Source organism: Typopeltis vanoorti, chromosome 24 (genome assembly GCF_054136105.1).
Source record: "Typopeltis vanoorti isolate ZY-2024b chromosome 24, IOZ_Tvanoo_1.0, whole genome shotgun sequence".
Classification (NCBI taxonomy): Eukaryota; Metazoa; Arthropoda; class Arachnida; order Uropygi; family Thelyphonidae; genus Typopeltis; species Typopeltis vanoorti.
In genome coordinates this window covers 5,538,171-5,563,623 of record NC_143572.1, presented here as the reverse complement: position 1 = coordinate 5,563,623, position 25,453 = coordinate 5,538,171, and the positions used below count along the sequence as shown (strand labels likewise).

Sequence of the window (25,453 nt, the reverse complement as noted above, 5' to 3'; positions counted from 1 at the left end):
AGCTCACCAGTTTTGGTCTTTTTTGTTTCAGTCACCCCTATTATGTCGATCTGGTACTTATCTAATTCCTCAGCTAGCTCCATTTCTTTGCCATTCAGGCTTCTTACATTGATAGTACCGATCTTTAACTCTGGTGATGTTGAGTTGGGGTTTATTTTCAAATTTGTTCCAGTAGCTGACTTTTCGCTGTTCGTCCTGGTTCCCTGGCGAAAACAACGGGGGCCTTGTTTAACCGGGCGACACCCCAGCCGGCATGAAATTTTGTCATGTTGTACCATCATTCTATATTTTGGTTTAACCAATAAGAATACAATTTGGTCGGCTAAATCCCAAATTGCCAGCCCATCTTCGTCCGTTCAGTATCCAAGTAGATACCCAACAGGTTGCACCACGAGAAGGTGAGGATTGGACATTAGGTCAGAAGCCCTGGTCGGTTCTCCGCATTCCTTTAAAGGCTATGTGGAGGTCTCCTCTCAGTTATACAGCTTTTGGAAGTTTATTTTGCACTTGGTTAGACTATAATAAATTTAGTTTAATCCTTTATCCAAGTGTAAGCAAACAATGTTTGCGACAAGGAGTGATGAGAGCTTGGTCCACTTTTGCTACGAGTTGCCAAGGGATGTACCATCTTACCTCAGTCCTGAAGATATTTTCAGGCACAAACTTTGTTTGCTTACACTTGGATAAAGGATTAAACTATGTTTATTATAGTCTAACCAAGTGCAAAATAAACTTCCAACATTTTTCTCTAAATCCAGAGTAATTTAATAATAAGGTGGTACACCTGTTGACAACTCGTATAGGTGGATATGACCTCTCCATTGCTTTTCCTTTAGTATCACCACCCTGGGTCTGCCTCCCACTGACAAGACCTCAATAAAGGTCGAAACCGGTCTGGGCCACTACCCAGACTGGTTGCATCACAGTATACATGTCTGCAAGGAGATGTGCTTTGCATTATGGGAGATACTGAGACAAGGAGTGATGAGATCTTGGCCCACCTTTGCTATGAGTTGCACCATCTTACCTCAGTCCTGAAGATATTTTCAGGCGCAAACTTTGTTTGCTTAGACTTGGATAAAGGATTACACTAAATTTATTATAAAAGGAAGAATGTTTATGCCGGAATGATTATAATGAACGCTGATGATAGGGAGATGAATTGATTATAATGAACGCTGAATCAGGCAAATAGTAGAATTACTAAGTGAACACTTTGCAAGACTAGATCATCCAGGTAGAGATAGTAGAATAATAACAAAAGAGGCAAAGGCTTATATGGAAACAGAGGAAAATGAACTGGAGGTGCATAGCATATTACAGAACATTAATGTGAATACAGCTAGGAGATTATATGGTATACCAGGCGAGTTTGACCTTTCACCATATTGTTTAATCTAAGTCTCAGCTCTATTTATTAGTAATAAGTAATGAATCCGGAATGTTTTGTTATCAAGGACAAACTTTTTTTTTTGACAAAATTTTCATATTAATGTAACGAATGAAAACTCTTCCTAGCAACAACTTGCACTCACACAGTTAAATCTGAGGTCAAGTATACATTTCTGATAAATCCAGTTGTAGTTTTATATGATCCCACTTTAAATACTTTGATGTGATCCTGGGTTGCAGCCAATCATATGAGAACTTCTATAAAGACAGGATATACGTACAATAGGATATATGTGCTGGCCTGGTTGGCTGAGTGGTTAGCATATCCACTCTCCAGACAAAAAGGCTGCGGGTTTGAATCCTGCCTGGGCATGAATGTTTTTGATTCTTTATGAAAATACTAGTGGTGGTGGGCAGTAGATGATGATGGTAGTTGCAGTTTGCTGTAGTTGGTGAAGACTCAGAGTTGTAGAGTAGGCATCTTCCCTCGATCAGTCTTTAGACTCCTTGGAGGTGTCACATAATAATAACTCTAGAGCCTCCATAGCTCAGTCAGTATAGATGAAGCCCTTTGGTCGGAAAGACCTGGGTTCGATTCCCATCCAACGTGAGGAATCTTAATCTAGTCTCTTTCAACTAAAGGTGAGTTAGCCAGTCTCATATGGAGGTAGAGAGTTTTTTTTACCCAGAGACTGGAGTTTTTCATCCCCAGAACAGGCAAACCAGCCCCATGAACACACATCTACAGACATAGGACACCAGGAGGCATAGGGACAACCACTTTATCCTTGAGATGATCATGGTTGTGAAGTCCACAGCTAAAGAACCTTAATGGTTTCGTGAAAAGCTCAAGAAAAGACAATAATAATAACTTTACAAGGCTGGTGCTTATGGAAAGCTTAAGAGACAACTAGGAGCTACAGCATGGAAAGATGAGTTGATGAGTTAAGAAGTAAGGAGACAGACACTAAATAAAGAGCTATTTAGCAGCAGCAATGTCTGAGTGTATTCCAAAGGTAAAAAAAAAAGTAGGAGTAAAACGGATGAATGAAGAGATTAAGCATGAAAGGTGGTAGCACTGTACAGGCAACACAAGACAAATGTCAGTAATGATCGGTTGCATGAAGAGAGTACAAAGAGCAGGCCAGAAAGGTGACTTGGTTGGTAAAAAACAGAAAAAGTGCAGTATTAGAAGTAGCCAATTAAACTAAGAAAAATCCTAGTGAGTTAGTTCAATATGTGGCAAGTAGAAGAAAAAATGGCTAGGAAAAAATGAAATGGCTGATGACAGTGTCAGACTGGTAACCAATGTGGAAGATATGCTTGAAGTATTCAATGATCAGTTTATTAATGTATTTCATCCTTGTGAAGGCATCGTCAAGATAAGCTGGAATGTAGACAGTGGTAGATAAGGACTGATGGTGAATGAGTAGAGGTATATGAGGAATTAAGTAAACTTGATGTTAATAAGGCAACAGGATTTGAGTATATCACCATGTCTTGAAGAAATGCCCTATGGAATTAATGGAACCTTAGGCACACCTTTTTAACATAAGTCTTGCAACAGGGTGAGTCCCAAAGGAATGGAAGTTGGGAAAAATTGTTTCATTCCACAAAGGAAAAAGTGGGGGAATAAGACCGAGGCTGCAAATTATAGGCCAATCTGTGCATCTGAGGCTGTTGGAAAGGACTAAGATTCAGAAATGGATTGCTAATAATCCATTTCTGAATCTTAGTCCTCAACAACCTTTATAATGTTTTTTATGTTGGAGGTTTAATGGATTTTAATGGATAATGTCCTCACAGCACTTAAGCCTCTACACAAGAACCTTTATAATGGTTAGCATGGATTTGTTATGAGAAGGTTATGTTTCATCAATCTGCTTATAAATTACAAGCAACATATTCACACTTGATAAAGGAGATGCATGAATAATAGTGTACTTGGAATTTTCAAAGGAGTTTGATAGGCTGCCACATGACAAACTAGTATAAAAAAGGAAACAGATTGGACTAGATAACAGACTAGTGAGTTGAATAACTGATTGGCTGTCAGATGGGTATCAGGTGGTTGTGTATGGAGGAATTGTATCCCAAAATAGGAAGGTCACTAGTGTGACACAGGGATCTGTTTGGGGACAATTACTGCTTAACTTTTATGTTATGACACTGAGACTGGCTTAACTAGAGATATGCAACCGTTTGCCAATGATGCAAAGTTGGGAAGAACTATTAAGAACTACGTAGAGCAAATGCTGTGATGTTGCAGGAGGATCCAAGTACATATGTGAGTGGGCAAATGAGTGAAGCTATCAGTTTAATGTTGTAAAGTGCTAGGTCTTGAAATTTGGTAGGCAAGGTTGGGATGCACAGTATACAATTAATGGAGAAATTCTGAAGGAGATGGAGATGAGAGATATGGGTATGATGGTGGACAGAGATTTGAAGTTTAGGGGTCACATTGCTAAAATTGTAAGAGCATCCCAATGGATTATAGCAATAATGAGGAGAACATGACTTATTTTATCACGGTATTAACAACACCACAAACACTTTTATTAACAAGGATGTTTTATTAACGCTAATATTTCGCTGATTTTCAAATCAGCATCATCAGAGCACAACACACATGTAAACGCGACAGTGAGTGAAACAATATAATTGCAGAAAGACAAAAGATCTAAAGTCCTATTTTTGGCGCCCTCTAACGAGAAAGAAAAAAAAAAAAAAAAAAAAAAAAAAAAAAAAGCAGCAGTTATCCAGGAGTTTTTCTTAGGATAACTGTCTCCCAAATTTTTGGCAAATTAATGCAACCATATTTGTTAAGGTTGGGAGAATTCTTCAAAGCCATTGCTGACTCAAAAAATAGTCTTTCAGATCTATAACGACTTCTAAATAGCACATTCGTTTTTCTCCATCTAATCCTGTGTGAAGGAGTGTCCAAAGCGTGGTCTGCCAGTCCCGACTTGCCATAGTAATAGTAGCGAATGTATCTTTCATGTTCTTCCAGGCGGATGTTCACTGATCTTCCTGTTTGCCCATAATAGGCTAAGTCACAGTCACATGGAACTTCATACACTACTGGGTGTGCTAAAGGGTGAAGTTTATCCGTTGGTGAGCGGATCAGAGTTGCCAGCTTGACATGAGGCTTGAAGGTGGTGAAGGCCATGTTTCACCAATACTTTGGCTATCTTTTCCGATGTACCTCTGATATAGGGAATGGAAATGGTCATGTTGTATTCTTGTGTATTAGGGGGGGGGGGGCAAAGTAATGGGCCTATGTAGTATTTTTTCTATTTTGTGTAGCCGTTGGCTAAGAACGTATGGCGCAGGTACTGGAGTTCAGTGGTCAGAGCTGTATCGTTAGAACAAATGGCTCTGGCTCTGTGTGTCAGTGTTTTTTAAAATGCCGTACTGTTGAACTGGATGATGATGTGAATGTTTATGTAGGTATCTTCCTGTGTGTGTAGGCTTCCTGTAAATAGAAAAAGATAGTGATCCATCTGAAAGGCGGGTGACTAATGTGTCAAGAAATGGTAAACAGTTATTTGATTCTTTTTCTACTGTGAAGTGGATTTTGGGGTGTTGGCTGTTTAGGTAGGTGACAAAAGCATTCAAAGTGTCTTGTCCATGGGGCCAGATGGCAAACACATCATCTACATAGCGCAACCACACTAGTGGCTTGTATGTAGCTGTGGTAAGTACTTTGTTTTCAAAGTGTTCCATGTAAAAATTTGCTAACGGGGGGGAGAGGGGGGAACCCATAGCAGTACCATTAATCTGTTTGTAGAATTTCCCCCCCCCCCCCATGTAAAGTAACCTGCATTCATGGTAAATTGAAATAATTCGAAAATATCTGGGGGAAATTTAGACTTGATTAATTCAAGAGTGTCTATAAGTGGTACATTGGTAAATAGGGAGGTGACATCGAAACTAACCATTATGTCTGAATTTTTTAGGATTAGATTTTTAACCAGTGTTTTGAAATGGATAGAATTTTTTTACAAAAGTAGAGGAGTTGCCAGTAAGAGGGGCAAGCGACTTAGCTAAATGCCGGGCCAGTTTATATGTGGGACTATCTATGCTATCAACTATGGGGCGTAGGGGGAACATTAGTTTTGTGGATTTTTGGTAATCCATAAATGCGGGGTGTTTTAACATGAATTGGTTTTATTTTCCTGATGATTTCTTTGGGCCATGATGTCACTTTTTTTTTAGTAATTTTCGGACTTTTTTCTTTTGCGCCATTGTAGGGTCTCGATGTATACTTTGATACGTAGAACTGTCACATATGAGATCTTGCATTTTTTTGTGTGTTTTTTGTGAAATTCTACAAACAGATTAATGGTACTGCTATGGGTTCCCCCCTCTCCCCCCCCGTTAGCAAATTTTTACATGGAACACTTTGAAAACAAAGTACTTACCACAGCTACATACAAGCCACTAGTGTGGTTGCGCTATGTAGATGATGTGTTTGCCATCTGGCCCCATGGACAAGACACTTTGGATGCTTTTGTCACCTACCTAAACAGCCAACACCCCAAAATTCACTTCACAGTAGAAAAAGAATCAAATAACTGTTTACCATTTCTTGACACATTAGTCACCCGCCTTTCAGATGGATCACTATCTTTTTCTATTTACAGGAAGCCTACACACACAGGAAGATACCTACATAAACAATCACATCATCATCCAGTCCAACAGTACGGCATTTTAAAAACACTGACACACAGAGCCAGAGCCATTTGTTCTAACGATACAGCTCTGACCACTGAACTCCAGTACCTGCGCCATACGTTCTTAGCCAACGGCTACAATCCCTACAAAATAGAAAAAATACTACATAGGCCCATTACTTTGCCCCCCCCCTCCCCCCCCCCCCCCCCCAATACACAAGAATACAACATGACCATTTCCATTCCCTATATCAGAGGTACATCGGAAAAGATAGCCAAAGTATTGGTGAAACATGGCCTTCGCACCACCTTCAAGCCTCATGTCAAGCTGGCAACTCTGATCCGCTCACCAAAGGATAAACTTCCACCCTTTAGCACACCCAGGAGTGTATGAAGTTCCATGTGACTGTGGACTTAGCCTATTATGGGCAAACAGGGAAGATCAGTGAACATCCGCCTGGAAGAACATGAAAGATACATTCGCTACTATTACTATGGCAAGTCAGGACTGGCAGACCACGCTTTGGACACTCCTTCACACAGGATTAGATGGAGAAAAACGAATGTGCTATTTAGAAGTCGTTATAGATCTGAAAGACTATTTTTTGAGTCAGCAATGGCTTTGAAGAATTCTCCCAACCTTAACAAATATGGTTGCATTAATTTGCCAAAAATTTGGGAGACAGTTATCCTAAGAAAAACTCCTGGATAACTGCTGCTGCTGCTTTTTTTTTTTTTTTTTTTTTTTTTTTCCCGTTAGAGGGCGCCAAAAATAGGACTTTAGATCTTTTGTCTTTCTGCAATTATATTGTTTCACTCACTGTCGCGTTTACATGTGTGTTGTGCTCTGATGATGCTGATTTGAAAATTAGCGAAATATTAGCGTTAATAAAACATCCTTGTTAATAAAAGTGTTTGTGGTGTTGTTAATACCGTGAAAAAATAACTCATGAATAACCAGCAACGCCTAAGCTTATCAGTTAGATTAATGAGGAGAACAATGACATGCAGAAGTAAAGAGGTTATGGTTCCCTTATATAAGGCTTTGATCAGGCTACATATGGACAACTGTGCATAAATTTGGTTTTTCAGGGGGTGAGAGAGCTATTGGAGAAGGTCCAGAGATTTACATAGAACATAGAAGACATCCATATAAAAGTAATAACGAATAGTTGCAACTAATATCAGTACACAAATTGTTGGAATAAGATCTGCTCTGTAAAACAAATCAGCAGGAGAGACTGAGGGAATACAACTTACAGAACCTTGTGATTGTAAGAAGAGGGAATGTGACACATATAAGATGGTGAGAGGTTATCATCAGATTAAGGTGGAGGAAATTTTTCATCAAGTAGAGGGATGCAAGGGTATAACTAGAGGACATTCCTGGAAGCTGTATAAGGAGGGTGTGATAATAATTATTATTATTACATAACATCTCCAGGGAGTCCACAGCTCTCTGTCTCCACCAACTGCAACTACCTTCATCATCTACACTAACACCATTGACCACCACTAGTATTTTCACAGACAAACATCCATGCGCAGGCGAGGTTCGAACCCACAGCCTTCTGGCTGGAGAGCAGATAAGCTAACCACTTGGCCAACCAGGCCGGCTGATAAGCAGGCTCTTTGCATGGAAAGTGATTGGTGAGTAAAATGCATTGTCTGAAATTGTGGTGAGTGCAAAAACTATGAATGGGTTTAAGGCACAGTTCAATGAGGTTTTTTGCATGACAGAATACAGGCCTCCTGCAATAAGTCTTGACTCCATTGAGACCAGATATTAATAATCATAATAATCTGAGTGTATTTTCAATCAACAGCATGCAAATGCAATTTATATTATACCTTATATTATAAACAGATATAAGGTATGAAGGGCAGCAATAAAAAGACAAAGACAATGAAAATAGGTGGAATCATTTGAAAATGTCAACTATGTTGTGAATGAGGAACCTATGGAATAAATAACACATTTCAGCTACTTAGGCACGATTTTTAGTGAAGATGGTAAATTAAATATGGAAATAGACAACAGAATCAACAAAGCTGGTATGGTAGGAAGTCAATTGAATAAATTCATATAGAATAAGAGAGAAATTAGTCGGAACACTAAATTAGCTGTATACAAGACAGTGTTCAAACCTGTTTTAACTTATGGATCTGAGAGCTGGGTCAGAAGTAAAACACTTGACCAAAGATGAGAGACCACAAGATATGAAAGTCCTGAGAAAGATTAGAGGCATGAACAGATGGCATCAATGGCAATATCATATTAAAAACAAGGATATTAGGAAAGAACTAGACATTATCAGCATCCAGGAATGCGTTAGCAGAGCTAATCTCAGATGGTATGGTCGCTTAAAGAGAATGGGTGAGGAAAGATTAGCAAAGCAAATGTTCTCTGCCATGTTGGCAGGAAAACGACCCAGAGGAAGACCAAGATATAGGTGGATTGATATAATACAAAGTGCCTTAGATGATAGAAATATAAGATCAGATAATGTTGGAGTCTTGACAAGTAACAGACTGATTTGAACGAAAATTGTAGATAGGAAGTTAGTAATGATGTAAATTTTTCATGTAGTACTATCATATCCTGTACCCCTTGAGGGTACATGTCAGGAATTTGATGATGATGATGACAGATATAAGGAATTTAGAGAATTTTTGTCTCATTTGAAATAGCAGTGTTTTTATTTTGTGGTATGGAAGATCAATCCTGATTTAAGTGCGCCTTCTTTCTCTGATACATTCATGCTGGCTGATTTCTCCAGATCAGCCTAACTGACTAATATAATCAATGCCACACACACCATGAATCTTGTATTTACCTGATTTCTTAACAGATGAGGAATAGCTTAGATGACCAACCTGCAAATAGTTAATAACATATAGTGAATTGAAGATACATTTTAAGAATTGCATATTCAGTCTATAATCTTTATGTATGGAAGGATATAGGTATTTTTGTAATTGTAGTTCCGCTGCTAATTTATTTCACAAAGTAGATCTTATCACAACAACTTGTGTATATTGATATTAGTAGCAAACATTCTTCATCATTTTTATAGGATGTCTTATATGTTCTTCAGCTCCTGCTCCTTTTTGATGTGACTGAAGTGGTGCATTCTTTTTTTTTTATATATATTACTATTATCATAAATGAGAATTTCTGGTAAATTTCTGAGAAAATGACAAATTCCAACGCAGTGTAAAGTAATTAAGATATGATACTAACTACATACAGTTTGCTATAATTAGACATTATAGCAGAGCAGAATGGATATGCTATAAAAAACATTATGTTTGCCAAATCAACAAAATAATTTGCAAGTGAGTTGTAATTATGTAGTATATTACTTCAAGATTAAGAATAGCCACAGACTTATCTCTCAGTTTGTTTATAACTGGGGTCATTCAATGTGAAATTATCAAATTAAAAAATGAAATTGAAGCTGCATAATTTTGTATTTTGATGAAAGGGAGCTGTTTGGTCTATCATTCTAAATCAAGAAAATATTTTTAGATTTTTCCTGACATACTATGAATCATGGTAGCCATTTTTGCTTGGTATATTGACAGAATTTTTGTTCCAAGGGTTTTAAAATTAATCACAGCTTATATCCAGACTGTCCAATTTCTTATTTTTAATGCCATTTTAATGTTCAAAGTGTGCATTTTTTGCATTCTTATTTGAATTTTCAGACAAACTCATTTTTTTTTGTATTATTTTGTATTATTATTAATGTAAAAGTAGAATAAAACACTCACACATATTATATATATATTTAACTAAGGTATGCAGGCAATGTAATTACATATTGCTAGGGGTTGCAAAAAATATAATTTCATTGCTAAAAAAAACTGGCACTCACCATCTAAATGCACTTTATTTTTCCAGCAGATATGATCTTATTGTAAGTTTTAATAGTTACTGTAATAAACACAACAGACCTAATTATTCTATCATGGTGAAATGGCCTCTGATTCTCAACTGGCTGAAATTGGAATAAGTTCAAAGCTCTTTGAAACAGAAGTAGATAGTGATGGGACATAACTGTGATCTATTCTTGTGTTATTAATTTTTCTCAGCTTTTTCAAATCTTTAAGCAGCTTTTCTTCATGTTCATTGTCTTCACTGGATACAAAAAAGAATTTCATACTAGCAGTGTTGTTAGAACAGTTGTTGAGCTTGGTTTGCTGTGACAATATGTGGTTTTCAGTAGTCCTTTGTAAACCTGCCTTTGTGACCAACTGTTTAATGATTCTCTGAATGAAACCTACATATAAATTTTATTTTATTTTATTTTTTCTTTCTAAGCATTCATTCTTATATTTGTTTATTAAAGAGGTGTGATATATGGAGACTTGATAATCCGTGGTGTATAGGATACAATGCCAGAGGATAGATAGAAAGACAGAATGCAAGATAAAATGCCAATGTTTGCCTGGAGGAGCAGTAAATAGTGTGACTAGGACAATTAAGTAAGGTGAAAGGACAGATGAGATGACTGTGATTGTGGGCACGAGCAACTTGAGAGGCAGTGTGAACCAGTTAGTAAGAGATCTAAGGTTCATGCTTGAGGCTGTATGGAAGAGGACTGAGAGAGGCAAGATAGTGAGTGTGTTGCCTAAGTATGATAATGAATGCAGAGAAGAGCCTCAAATCATCATTGAAATATACTCAGCCTAAACACAAAGTCAACTATTTTATTCATCCCTGCAATCTCTCTTTCTCTCTGCCTATGGAACAGTTACCATCAAGATTTCCTAGAAAGTATGACCATTAACTTTTTGTTTAACCACTTTTTTAAAAGTGTTATTGAAAAGCATCAAATCACTATTTTATTTATAAAACCATTGGCTCAACATAGTATTCTAATATATTTAATACTAAGGTACCTAACAATGTAAAAATATTACCTTTAGTAGCTCCTGCAATACCCAGATGATAGATTGCTGCTAAAACACACCAAATGGCTTTTGCTTCACAATCATGAATACCAAGAGTCTGCACTGATGCACAAACATAAGCCCATGACAAACTCAGCCTCTGCTGATCTTCGGCCTATATTTTAAAGTACAAAAATCTCAAAATACTGTCTGTCACTTACGCAATAAATTCCTATCCAATCCAATAAATTTCCATGAATTTCTGATAATCCACCAACAGATTTTCAAAGTAATTACTAGAGTGATCCTAAATTTTCAGAATTCATCTGTATATTGTATTTTTATTTTTTATCCTGTGCTATAATAATGTGTTCTGTATACCAATTTTAAAGAAGTGAGATATGAATCATTTCATAGTAAGAATTATGTTTACCTTAAGTGATTTTTGCTGTTGTTTTATGAGTATCCATAATCATCTAATTTGATAACTTTACTCAGTGATGTTTGAACTCTGAGATAATTCAGTCCCAACAGTCTGAAACATCTATAAAGCAAAATGGCTGAAATACTTGAAGATGAGCAGGGTGGCAAGAAAAAAATAATTTAGAAGACCAAAATTCTAGGTAGATCAATGCCTTTGGCATTACCTTAGAAGACTGAAATGTAAGAGCCCTGGCAAATAAGATTCATTTGGATGACAACTGTTGATAAGAAGGTAAGGTAGTAATGTAAACTTCTTGTCAGGTGTCATCTCCTTCCAGGAGGTTGACTACCATGAGCTTCCACCATGTATAGTTTTGTGCTTCTCTCTTACATTCTTCATAAGACAAAAAGGCCCAGTCCTTGATATTTGCCATCCAATTTGTTCTTTGTCTTCCTCTTCTTCTTTTTCCTTATATCATTTCATGTAAAAGTTTTTTTTTTTAGGGATTCATGTATTAGTATGTAACCAAGGTAAGTGAGTTTCATTTTCTTAATGGTTTTCAAAAGAGTTCTTTCTCCCAATCATCTCTAATAACTCTAAATTAGTTTTTTTTGGCAGTCCATGGGACTCTAAGGATTCTTCTGAGGATCCACATTTCATAAGCTTTTAGTTTATTTTCACAATATTTTGATATTGTCTAGGTTTCTGCTCCATATAGCAGTGTTGACCATATGTAGCATTTGGACAGCCTAATTCTTGTTTTTGTGTGAATTTCCCTTGAGGTCAATGTTTTTCATGCTAATGAGGGTTGATCCAGCAATTTCTGTCCTTCTTAATATTTTCTTATCACACTTTCCATTCTCTATAATTAGTTGACACAAATATATATAACTATCTACTTGATCTAAAGTACTTCCTCAGATCTTAATATTTATATTGGGTATTTTCCCTTTTTCTCTTGTTACCAACATGGTTTGGTTTTTTTTTTTTTTTTTTTTTGAATTTGAAATAAGTCCATATTTTTCACTTAGTTTCTTAGTAGGTTATGAAGATCTTTTTTGTTTTCAGTGCCAGCAGTATCATATTGACAGTATATCTTAAGTTGTTTGTATTTCTGCCTCCTATGAAAGATATTTTCAGTATAGAGGTTAAACAATATAGGAGAAAGAACAGTCATGTCTGACATCCTTCTTTACTGGGAATTTCTATGAGGTTTCACTTGCAATTTTTTTTGAGGCAGTTTGCTCCTGATATAGATTTATTAGTAATCTCTTATCTTTGCCATCTACTCCTAATTTTTTGATGCATTCTATCAGTTGTTCTATATTGTCAAAGGCCTTTGTGTAGTCAATAATATGTAAGTAGACTTTTTCTGTTTCTCCAATCTTTCTATAATAGTTCTAACATTAAAGAGTTCTTCTCTAAAACCTTTATTTTCCTGAAAACCAGATTGTGTCTCATTAATTTCCAATTTCATTTTATGTTTATTACTTCCTGGGATGATATATAGCATAACTTTTGCTATCTGACTGATCAGACATTGTTCTGTACTCTTCACATTTCATTGTCTTAGATTTTTTAGGTAGCATTATGAATGTCGAGTGCTTAAAATCTTTTGGCAAGTGTCCAGTTTCTTTCATATATTTTATTATATATGTCAGTCAGTGATCTTATGGCCTTATCATTTAAAGCCTTTAGGCATTCTGCCATAATTTCATCCAATCCTGGAGCTTTGTAATGTAAACTTATGAAAGTATTATCAGAGTATCCAAAAGAATCCTTGAGGACACAGATCAGGAATTGATGGTAATGATAACATTGTGCACTAGATATACAGTAAATTAAAATTAACTGGGACATATCAGGACTAGAACATTTTGATCCAATTAAGTTGATGCCCCAATCAGGGCAAAGTTTCTTGATAATAGTTAGAAAAATATAAAAAGACAAACTAACATTTCACTGAGCAACAAATCATTTATTCAAATTAATTATGATGGCAAAATATGTATATATTTAAATTTTCCTCATCATCATTATCAGATCTGTTGTCCTTCAATGTAATCCTATTAAAATAAAATACAAAAAATACAAAAAACAAAAAATGTTTAAATAACAAATATTTTCTAATGTGTTGACATTAGAAAATATTTGTTATTTAAACATTTAATTTATATAATTTGAATTTAATATCATGCCTACATTTCTGTTGAGATAACCATCTGTTGCTTAAAAATCATCACAACCCAGTTTCTCAGCTAGTTCCTCTGACTTCTTTTTTTAACATTGGACCACTGATGCACACCACTCATGTAGTTATAATGGAGAACCACTGATTCAGGACACCTTCAGCATTAGGATCCTTATCTACATGCGTTCATTTTTGGGATGTTTCCCTCTTTTCCATAGCATGTCCATTCTTCTCACAGTTTATCTTGCTGTTGTATAAAATGTGCAATCATAGATTTCAGTACTTTTGTAATTAATTCTACTAGACAATGACTGGTATTGGGAGAATGGTCTTTGATTTGGTCTAGTAAAGCAATTTTTTCAGCTAGTGAACAAATCTTTATATGGCATCTTTGTAAGGATACAAAATTTTATAAAATTGAAATTAAAAACAAAATTATCCTCCCCCCCCCCCCCCAAAAAAAAGCAATGAAAAATCTTTACACTTCTAATTAGGCATCGACTTAGCATAAAAGATGACATCCATGCACTCAAGTGACACTAGTTAGAAACTGTTCTACCTTAGAAGGTAATATGCTGTGTAAGATGAGTCCATGAGAGGAGTGATGAGTCATTTGTAGTCTAAAATATGGAGGAACAAAAACTTACGAGTCATTTATAAGCTGTGGTTAGTGCAGCATGACCTTTGCACTCCTTGTACCAATAACCTTAAACCAATTACTTTAGAGGAATAACTTTGAGTACTGCATCTCCTGCTCCAAATAAACTGCTTGTTGTGCCAAATAAGAGAAGAAAACTCTGGTAATTTTTTCGATTTTGTTTCGTTCTTTAAGATTCATTATTATTATTACATGACACCTCCAGGGAGTCCAAAGACTCATCGAGGGAGGGCAGCTACTCTACAACTCTCTGTCTCCACCACTCAATCCACTAACTACAACAAACCGCAACTACACCAACACCATCTACTGTTCATGAACAATCACAAACATCCAGTTCACAGTGGGATTCAAATCCCAGCCCTTTGGCTGAAGAATGGATATGCTAACCACTTGGCCAACCTGGCTGGCAATAATAGTACGAAAGTTGCATCTGTCAGGAATCGAACCCAGGCCACCTGCGTGGCAGGCAAGCATTCTACCACTGATGAGATTTATCTCAGATAAACAGCTGTCCCAATTAACCAAAGGGCCAATGAACTGGATTCGACTGTACATACATACAGTGTGTGTGTGTGATCAAAAAATTAAATTTTGTACATTGCATAAATGCAGTTTTTTCATTACTATTACAAAATGAAATTACTGGTTACAAAGGGGCCCAGACATTAATACTATGGTTTCACTGTTAAAATTTACCAGAAAGAATTTGAAATACTGCATCGGACCAGTGTGTGATGATGCTTGAATAATGAGAATGTATATGCAAAAATACATGCAAAGCAAATTATGTAGACAGAATTTTTGTAGCACTCATCAGATTTGTATAGGTATTTGGTCATGACAGGCCATTAAGCATAAGTTAAAGGAATGACAAACTATATATTTTACCTTATTTGCAAAACAGGATGCAGAACTTATGGTCATATGTATAGGCTAACATATATATGGATGAATAACAATGTCTGTGGCTTCTTGACTGGTTAGTTCTAGATTCAAATCCTGTCCAGGAAGAATTTTCAAATGTTTCATCTGTTCAAATGAAGATCCCAGATGAGGAATCCTAGAAACATGGAGCCTGGTTGCCAACACCATGCAAATATTCATAGGCAACTTGTTGAACGACTCTCAAATGATGATGTGCTTGTTAAACTAAGTTAACAGACTTGAAGGGATGACACCAGTGGCTATTATGACTAGTTAAGAAGAATATCTGATAGGTATAAGATAAATAACAGAGTATATGCACTGCAGAGATGATGATTGTGTCAGGTAGTTAGACGATCCTCACTATCGTGCATGAGGATAGTCTAAGGTGATTAAGTTAGTATGTAAATAAGCTATAGGTAGGTTAGGTGAGAAAGCGATTCAGACTCACATAATGGGTCAAATTATCAGAAACTGGTGTAGTTCTACTGGAAATATCCATGGCTAGTATCCGGCCTAGCATGCAAAGGTTTAGATGCTATAACTATCAATAATCATTAGTGGCATAAGTATGGCTAAATGTTCCTAGGTCATATGCCAGTGGGCATGGTTTGAATGCTTTTAGATCCACATTTGTGGGATTGTGGCTGATCACATCTAAGTCAGGAATCCATCTAGCCCTACAACAATATTGTTCATGCCACACACATTGAAAGGTAGCACTAGTCAGAGTTGCTTTCATACTATTAGATAGCACCAGAACACAAGAATTTAAGTAGGCACATTGCAGCTGCTGCTTCCTACACTGCATCGTTCAAGCAAATTTTTACATGGAACACTTTGAAAACAAAGTACTTACCACAGCTACATACAAGCCACAAGTGTGGTTACGCAATGCAGATGATGCGTTTGCCATCTGGCCCCATGGACAAGACACTTTGGATGCGTTTGTCTCCTACCTAAACAGCCAACACCCCAAAATCCACTTCACAGTAGAAAAAGAATCAAATAACTGTTTACCATTTCTTGACACATTAATCACTCACCTTTAAGATGGATCACTATCTTTTTCTATTTACAGAAAGCCTACACACACAGGAAGATATCTACACAAACATTCACATCATCATCCAGTTCAACAGTACGGCATTTTAAAACCACTTACACACAGAGCCAGAGCCATTTGTTCTAACGATACAGCTCTGACCACAGAACTCCAATATCTGCACCATACGTTCTTAGCCAATGGCTACAATCCCTACAAAATAGATAAAATACCACGTAAGCCCATTACTCTGCCCTCCCCTAATGCACAAGAATACAAAATGACCATTTATATTCCCTATATCAGAAGTACATCGGAAAAGATAGCCAAAGTTTTGTTGAAACATGGCCTTCGCACCACTTTCAAACCTCATGTCAAGCTGGCAACTCTGATCCGCTCACCTAAGGATAAACCACTCTTTAGCACACCCAGGAGTGTAAGAAGTTCCTTGTGACTGTGACGTGGCCTATTATGAGCAAACAGAAAGATCAGTGAACATCGGCCTGGAAGAACATGAAAGATACATTCGCTACTATTACTATGGCAAGTCAGGACTGGCAGACCATGCTTTGGACACTCCTTCACACAGGATTAGATGGAGGAAAACGAATGTGCAATTTATGAGTCGTTATAGATCTGAAAGGTTATTTTTTGAGTCAGCAATGGCTTTGAAGAATTCTCCCAACCTTAACAAATATGGTTGCATTAATTAGCCAAAAATTTGGGAGATAGTTATCCTAAGAAAAACTCCTGCATAGCTGTTTTTTTTTTTTTTTCCCATTAGAGGGCGCCAAAAATAGGACTTTAGATCTTTTGTCTTTTGCAAGTATATTGTTTCACTCACTCACTGTTGTGTGTACAAGTGTGTTGTGCTCTGATGATGCTGAGTTGAAAATCAGCGAAATATAAGCGATAATAAAACATCGTTGTAAAAAAAGTGTGTGGTGTTAATACTGTAAAAAATAAGTCATGAGGAATAGTGGTGTTTTCTTTTTGTGTGTTTGGGTAGGGGGAAAGTAGGAGAGGCATGTAGCATTTTATTTCCTAGGAGCTCTAGTCATCAGCCAAGAAAGTGTGGCAAAGATAGTTGAGTTCTGTTGAAAGGGTTGTATCATAGATCAAATAGCAATAACTCTCTGTGTAAGTGTTTTTATAATTCCATACTGTTGGGGTGGATGACGTGATTGCTTATATAGATATCCTGTGTGTGTGTTTGCATTCTATAAATAAAAAAAGGCAGTCAACCATCTGTGACAAGTGATTAATATGTCAAGAAAAGGCAAACAGTTATTTGATTGTTTTTCTAATGTGAAGTGAATTTTGAGGATGTTGGCTTTGTAGCTTACGAAGACGTAGAAGGTAAGTAAGTTAACTTAGAAAGATGTAGAAAGCAAGTTATAAATTAAAGATGGCAAACAATTATATTCTTGTTTTCATCCTTTATCCAAGCAAACAAAGTTTGCACATGAAGTAACTTCATGACAGGACAACACATATATAGAGGCTAATGACTTCACATCAGTTGCCTTAGTATATCATAATGCAATGCACATATCTTTACAAACATGTTTAATGCCATGCATTATGGGAAAGGCCACTACCCAGAAGTGATACCAAGGTTGAAGTAATGCAGAAGTCATATTTCCATATACAGACAAAAGATGTTCCACTTTATTATTAAATTAAAATACTCTGGATTAGAGATAGATGTAGAAGGTTTTTCCACTTGGTTATATTATAAATTAAAGATGCCAAGAAATTATATTCTTGGTTTCATCCTTCATCCAAGTGTAAGCAAACAAAGTTTGCAACTTACCAAGAATATAATTTCTTGACATCTTTAATTTATAATATAACCAAGTTGAAAACTTTCAAGTAACTGTGGTAAGTACTAAAAGTGTTCCATGTAAACATTAGCTGGGGGGGGGGTGCATCCAGTATCATTAATCTGGTTGTAGATTTTTCATTACCAAGTAACCTGCATGCATAGTATATTTCAGTGATTCAAAGATATCTGCTGAGGGGGAACTTTATTAAATCAAGAGTGTCTGTTAGTGGTACATTAATAAATACAGAACTGACATCAAAACTAACCATGATGTCTGAATTTTTAAGGTTGTTTTATGTGATTTATGACCAGGGCCATTGTCAGATTAGATCGCACCCTGAGGCAAATATTTAAATATCGCCCCTGATGGATTATAAGCCAAAAATTATAAAAAAAAATTCCAATTGCTATTTTGTTTTAATTAATGCAAAACAATTACATAATAATATTAATTAAATGTTTGCTCTGCAGGGATATCGCACAATAAAACTGTTTATAAGGATCTGAGAGGAAATGTTCACTTGTTTGCTGATGATGCAAAGTTGGGTAGAGCAAATTGTGAGTGCACAGGATGTCAAAATTTTAAAGGATGATTTGGATAGTTTGGAGGATTGGGCTAGGGAAAATGGATGTCAATTTAATGTGGCAAAGTGTAAGGTTATGCATTTTGGAGTGAAAAGATTAGCAGCAATATATCACATTGGTGGAACTGTACTCCAGGAGATTGATGAGGCCAGGGATTTGGGAGTGTTGGTGGACAGGGAATTGAAGTTTTGGGGGCACATTGCAAAAGTGGCTAAATCAGCTCATCAAATCACTTGGTTACTGAAAAATACTTTAACAAGCAGAGACAAACAAGTTATTGTTCCTCTATATCGAGCCCTGATAAGACTCCATTTGGACTACTCTGCCCAGATATGGGCGCCAGGGTTTCTTCTTGATGGGAAGGAGGTGGAGAGGATCCAGAGACGAGTGACCAAGATGATGGCAGGTCTGTGGAATGAACTTTATGAGAACAGATTGAAGATATGTGGGTTGCAAAAATTGGTTGATAGGCAGAAAAGGGGTGATATGATTGAGACATTCAAATTAATGAAGGGTTTCTATAAGATCAATCCAGAAGATATTTTTGAGAATAGGACTGGTGGTGGGAGGACTAGGGGCCATACATGGAAGCTGGGCAAGAATGTGGTTAACAAGGGTGTTAGAGCTAGGTTTTTTACTTGGAGAGTGGTAAATAGTGGAATAAGCTGCCAGAGTCTGTTGTGAGTGCTATGACTGTGAATGAGTTCAAGGCGAGGTATGATAGATACTGTGTGAATGTCGAATAGTTGTTCTTGATATGATGTTAGGGCCTCCCTCGATGAGTCTGTTGACTCCTTGGAGTTGCCCGAAATAATAATAATAATCTCTTCTAAATTTAAATTATAAGCTATGTCTGCCTCTATCTCTATAGTTGCTAGACTGACCAATCTTTCTTGAGTCATTGCTGTTCTAAAATAATTTTTAATCAGTTTAAGCTTGGAAAAACTTCTTTCTGCATTTTCTATGCTAACAGGAATTAACAAGAAATTAACAGGAATTAAACAGAAAAAAAAAGGAATTAACATGAAATAACAAGCACTACTAACTGCAACATGGTCTGATTGAGCGCCTTTATTAAGCCGGGCCGTGAGGCAGGTTGCCTCTATGCTACACCCTGTCGATGGTACTGTTTATAACCAGTGATTTGAAATGGACAGAATTTTTTTTTTAAAATTAAAGTACAGGGGGTTATCATTTTGCAGGCTATCTACAACCCCTCCCTTCACAACAGCCAATAATATTTGCTTAAACACAGCAAACATTCTTACCAAATCTAAACCACTTAAAAGCAATATACCACAGAAACCAAGACATGCTTTAAAAGTTATATAAGAATAAAAATATTGTGATCACTATAGTGATGAGCATAATTCTACAATTATCATGAATCAAAAGGATTATTACAATAAAAAAAAATGCAGGATCTCCTATTTTGACAATTCTAATTACCAAATCATAGATAAGAAAAAAAGTTTGTAAACTAGTGAAACAAAAAAGTTACTTCTTGGCAAAAGAAATCATTACCAAATTAAAACCCCTTCATGTTAAACTATTCTATGTTTATGGGGTACCACCTAAAATCCATAAATCCAACTCCCCTATGCACTATGGTTAATAGTACAGTCCAACTTATAAACTTGCTTAACAGTTACCCAAGTCACTTCCTTCCCTCCTCCCCAATGGAAACTCTTCTATTTTTATAATAAATTAACCATTTCAAATCACCAATAAAAAAAAATCACATCCTTAAGAAATTATATATAATGGTTAGTTTTGATGTCACTTTCTTATTTACTAATGTACCACTAACAGACACTCTTGATGTAATAAAGTTTAACTCCCCCAAGCAAGGAAAAATCTACAAACAGATTATTGGTACTGCAATAAGTTTCTCCTCCTTTAGCTAACTTTTATATGGAATACTTTGAGGACAAAGTACTCAACCCCACCCCAAAATTCACTTTACAATAGAAAAAAACAGTCCAATAATTGTTTGCATTTTCTTGGCACATTAGTCATTTGCCAAAGACAATTCACTATCTTCTTCTGTTTATAGAACACCCACCCAACCACCCACACAGGAAGATATCTATATAAACAATCACATCATTATCCAGTCCAACAGCATGGAACTCTAAAAGACTTACAGATAGATAGCCAGGCTATTTTAATGATACTCTTCCACAGAACACAACTATCTTTGGCATACTTTCTTGGTCAATGACCAGAGTTCCGACAAAATACTATATGGCCTTCCTACTTTTCCCCCTTCCCCAAACAACCAAGAACAAAATGCTCCTATTCCATATATTATTATTATTACGTGACACCTCCAAGGAGTCCAAAGACTCATTGAGGGAGGGCACCTACTACACAGCTCTTTGCCTCCACCACTCAATCTACCAACTACAGCAAACCACATCATCTACACCAACACCACTAGTATTTTCACAGACAATCACACACATCCATGCCCACAGAGGGATTGAACCCACAGCCCTTTGACTGGAGAGTTGATACGCTAAACACTTTCATACCACATGTCAAATTAGCAATTCTGATCAGCTCTTCTAAGGACAAACTCCATCCTCCAGCATATCCTGGAGTATATGAAGTTCTCTGTGACTTAGCCTACTAAGGATAGACAGGAAGATCTGTTAACATCTGCCTTCAAGAACACATAAGAAATATGTTTACTACCATTATTATGACAACTCAGGACTGGTAGATATACTTTAGACACCCCTTCATACAAAGAAGAGCAATGTGCTATACAGAAATCATTACAGGTCAAAAAGACTATTTTTAGAGTTAGCAATGGCTATGAAGCATTCTCTTAACCTTAACAAGCATGGCTGCATTAATCTGCCAAAAATTTGGGAGACTGTCATCTTAAGATAATCTTATGACACCTACACAACTGTAATATTTCTTTTATGCAACATTAGAGGGAACCAACTTAGGAATTTAGATCTTTTGTCCATTATAATTTGAACTGTTTCAATTATTCATGGTAGCATGTCAACTGTAACATATTATTTTTCTCTGAGGATGCTGGTTTGAAATTCAGCAAAATCTAACTAAGTTTAATAAACATCTTTTTTATAATGTAGTTTTGTTTGGTGTTATATGAGTAAAATAAGTTATGAATAATGTGGTACACCTAAGCACGTCAATCAACTAGATACTATTTTAGCACAATAAATAGAAAACGTTATATGTTACTATGTTAAATAAAATGTTAATATTTTAAATAAATATGCAAATATGTTGATATGTTAAATAAAATACAAATAAAAAATAAAATTATATCTAATTATGCTGACTACCATAGTAGTCAGCAAAATCTAACTAAGTTTAATAAACATCTTTTTATAATAATTAGATTCAGAATCAGCATGCTGGATGATTTTATATATATATAAAATCAGCCAGCATGATAACTGATTACTTTGCACCATTATGAGTTTCAGTATATAATATAGACAATACAGAATATGCATCCACAGTAGTAGCAAATAATTATCTAATTATCCAAATAATTATCTAATAGAAAGAAGGTTTCAATATTTGCTATCCATTATGGTAAATTCTGCATACATATTGGATGCCATGATTTGTAGAATTGTATTTAAAAAAAAAAAACTTTTAAAATATATATCAACTCCACACACATACAGTTCAGCTGATACATACTGTATCAGCTGAACATGATACAGTCATGTTCAGCTGACAAAGCTGAACATGACTGTATCATATGTTGACAAGTGATTATGAAGAAAGAAGGAATATGCTTATCTTTTTGAAGAGATGGAGGATGTAGTCATTGAGTAAAATAGTTCTAAAGAACAGAGGAAAGTGAAATGAAAGAGAAGAATGGAAAGTTAGTTTGACAAGTCTGAAACTAAACTGTGTATGGTTGTTGATGAGTAGCTGCTTAGGCCTACATATGTTTAGAAATGAGGTGAAATAGTGGTGGTATGACTGATGGAACAGAATGCATAAAAATACCTAGAAAAAAGAACAATGTTGAAACAAAGCACTATGGGAAAGCAACTGCATGTACTTGTGGTGTAACAGTTATTACATCCGCCTAACATGAAGAAGGTCCCAGGTTCAATCCCTCGCAAATACATCTCAGTTTTCTTTTAGCTTGGTTACACAGAGTGATATACAGGGAAAAGTGGGAGCTGGAGTGAAAGCAGAAATTGGCAAGTGGGTCAGCTGATATCAGAAAGAAAGATGTGCGAGATAAGAAAAATGAGGGCTTGACCAAGAGAGAAAGAAAAATTAAGGAGCGAGTCTAATACAGTGAATCAATCATAAAAGGTGTGATCAATGAGAAGTTAACAAAACTTTGTTTTCTGGATGTGAAAATTAATGATGTTAGTGGGGTTATTAGAGCACATAAGGGTAGAGTGAAAGAGATGATCATATTGGCTGGAACAAATGATTTGAAAGGAGAAAGTATGGCATGAGAGAGGACATGAAAGAATTACTGGAAGTAGCAAAAGAAGAGTGAGAGAGTTAAGAATGGTGAGTGTGTTCTGAGAAGGAGAACCATAATAGCAAATGACTCGATGCATAGGTTATGCAAGAGGAGTGGTGTGGAGTTTGTGGATATGTGGAGTGAGATTAACGGGTGAAAGGACTTACACAAGAAGGATGGTTTGTATCTAAATAGATCTGGTGTTTGGAGACTGGAAAAAGTGTTGTTGAATGAAGTGGATGTGCATAATCAGAGAAACTAGAGCTTTTAGGGTGGGGAGAGCTGCTGAGTAGATATGCAGACATCAGTGGGGGCAGTTGAGTGTAAGAATGTGTATAATATGCCTGAGTTAGTACCACTGGTAACAAACCAGAAAGGGATAGTTACTATTTAATGGGAAAGTGCCAGGATAGCAGTGGACCTAAGAGTCTTTTGCACTTTATGTACACTAATGCCAGGAGTATCCAGAAGAAGTAGGAGGAATTTTTGGCATTGTTAGTTCAACCTGGCCAAAGGTTATGGCATTAGTGAGATATGGCTAACAGAAGATGATGCAGTTTAGTGGGATAGAATGTGAAGGGTATAGTGTGTTCAGGGAGGATAGAGAGAAAAGAATGGGGGTGGTGTGTTATTCATGATAGCCAATGAACTACAACCAAAGAGAGTAGAAGTTCAACTGCAGGACAATGAAAATAGCACATTTGAAGCCATATGGTGGGAGATGGAGCCCAGCAGAACAAAATATACAGTTGGATGCTGCTATAGACCAGGGGACAGAAGAGATAATGGAGATAGCATACATCGGCAAGTAGGCTCAATGAATGGAGGACAGGTAATTATTATGGGGCTTTCAACTATGGGAACATAGATTGGAAAGAGAAGAGGACACATTGGATGAAGGAAATGGAATTTATGCAGTTATTAAGTGATAATTACCCGAGACAGCATGTGATGGAATATACTAGGGGTTTGAGAATGCTCGATCTAGTAATTGCATCTGAGAATTTGTCTATAATTAATATGACCATGTTGCCAGCAACTGGTGAGAGTGATCATATGATCTTGACCTGGGAGGTGGCTAAATGTGTGGAATTTTCAGTTAAGATAGGGTGTGTATATATATATATATATATATATATATGCACGGAATTACCAGACTGGTAAGTATGACAAGCTTAGGAGATTGCTTGGATCAGTGCTATGGCATGTAAAACTGCAAGGGCTGAATGATGACAGCACATGGGAAGTGGTAAAGGAGTGTTTGAGGAAGGTAATACCAGATTGCTTACCTAGAGTCAGGAGAGTAAATTAAGTGAGAGTTAAATGGATGACTATCATCATTAACATAGAGCTTAAAAAAAAAAAAGAAACAACTGCGAAGGGAATTTAAGGAGAAAGATGACCAGTAGGCACATGAACTGTACAAGGCTCAGGCCAGAATGGTAACTTGTGTGGTAAGACAGGCAAAAGCAGAGTATGAAAGGAAGTTAGCAATGTAGGCTAAAGATAATCCCAAACAGTTCTTTCGATATGCTGCAAGTTATAATATGGAGAAAATCTAAATTATATATATATATATATATATATATATATGCTGAAAGACATATTTTTTAAAAATATTAAATGACTTGAAGCCAAGAGATAAAAATAAAACACTATTTTAATTCAGCACGACTAGTTTCATCTTTCACAAGACTTCTTCAGGTGCACAAAATAGAGAGAAACAACCAATAAAAACTGTAATTGAAAAAAATCTTACCAACAAAAGCATTAGCATGAAAAAAAGGTAAATATTAAAGTGTTAGCGTCTAGATATTTGAAGCTGTTCTCTGTATAACCTCATTGTTGGGCATGCACATCTTGTGAACGGCAGAGTTTGATGGCAGCACAATGACAGTCAGATAGATTATAACTAAGGTTGTTATTAAGATGTATTGGATTAAGGAAATTTCTTTAGATCAAATTATTCTTCTTTCCAGTTTGTTGTAGCAAAGAAAATAGCAATGATAAAATATTTATCAAAAGTTCCAAATGCACTTTTGATATAAAAAAAAAACTTGAATTCAGATTCCATCTTGCTCCATGGAACATACACCTTGCTTTTCATTAAGCACATAAGTCTCACTAATATACGAAGGCTTGATATGTTATGCTGTCCTTCAAATATTAACTTCACAGTTCCTCCTGGATTCAGTAGCTTTTTTCCCTCCTTTCCCTCTCCTTCCACTTTGCTTGCTTGCAAGCCTAGTCTGTTACCCAGAAACAGCTGTTCTAAAAATTTGCAACTAATGTCATGCCCATTACTGAGATTCAAGACAAAAATCAAGTGACAGAAA

At 36.2% G+C, this 25,453-nt stretch overlaps 1 protein-coding gene across 1 annotated transcript in view; it reads right to left on the bottom strand.

Annotated features, from left to right (window-relative positions):
- Nucleotides 1-25,453, bottom strand: part of Mhcl (Myosin heavy chain-like) — a 719,798-nt gene that overhangs the window by 538,807 nt on the left and 155,538 nt on the right. Inside the window, exon 9 of the mRNA XM_090414205.1 lies at nt 11,001-11,145. Within this exon, the coding sequence (XP_090270331.1) occupies nt 11,001-11,145 (145 nt within the window). The remainder of the gene's footprint in view (nt 1-11,000; nt 11,146-25,453) is intronic.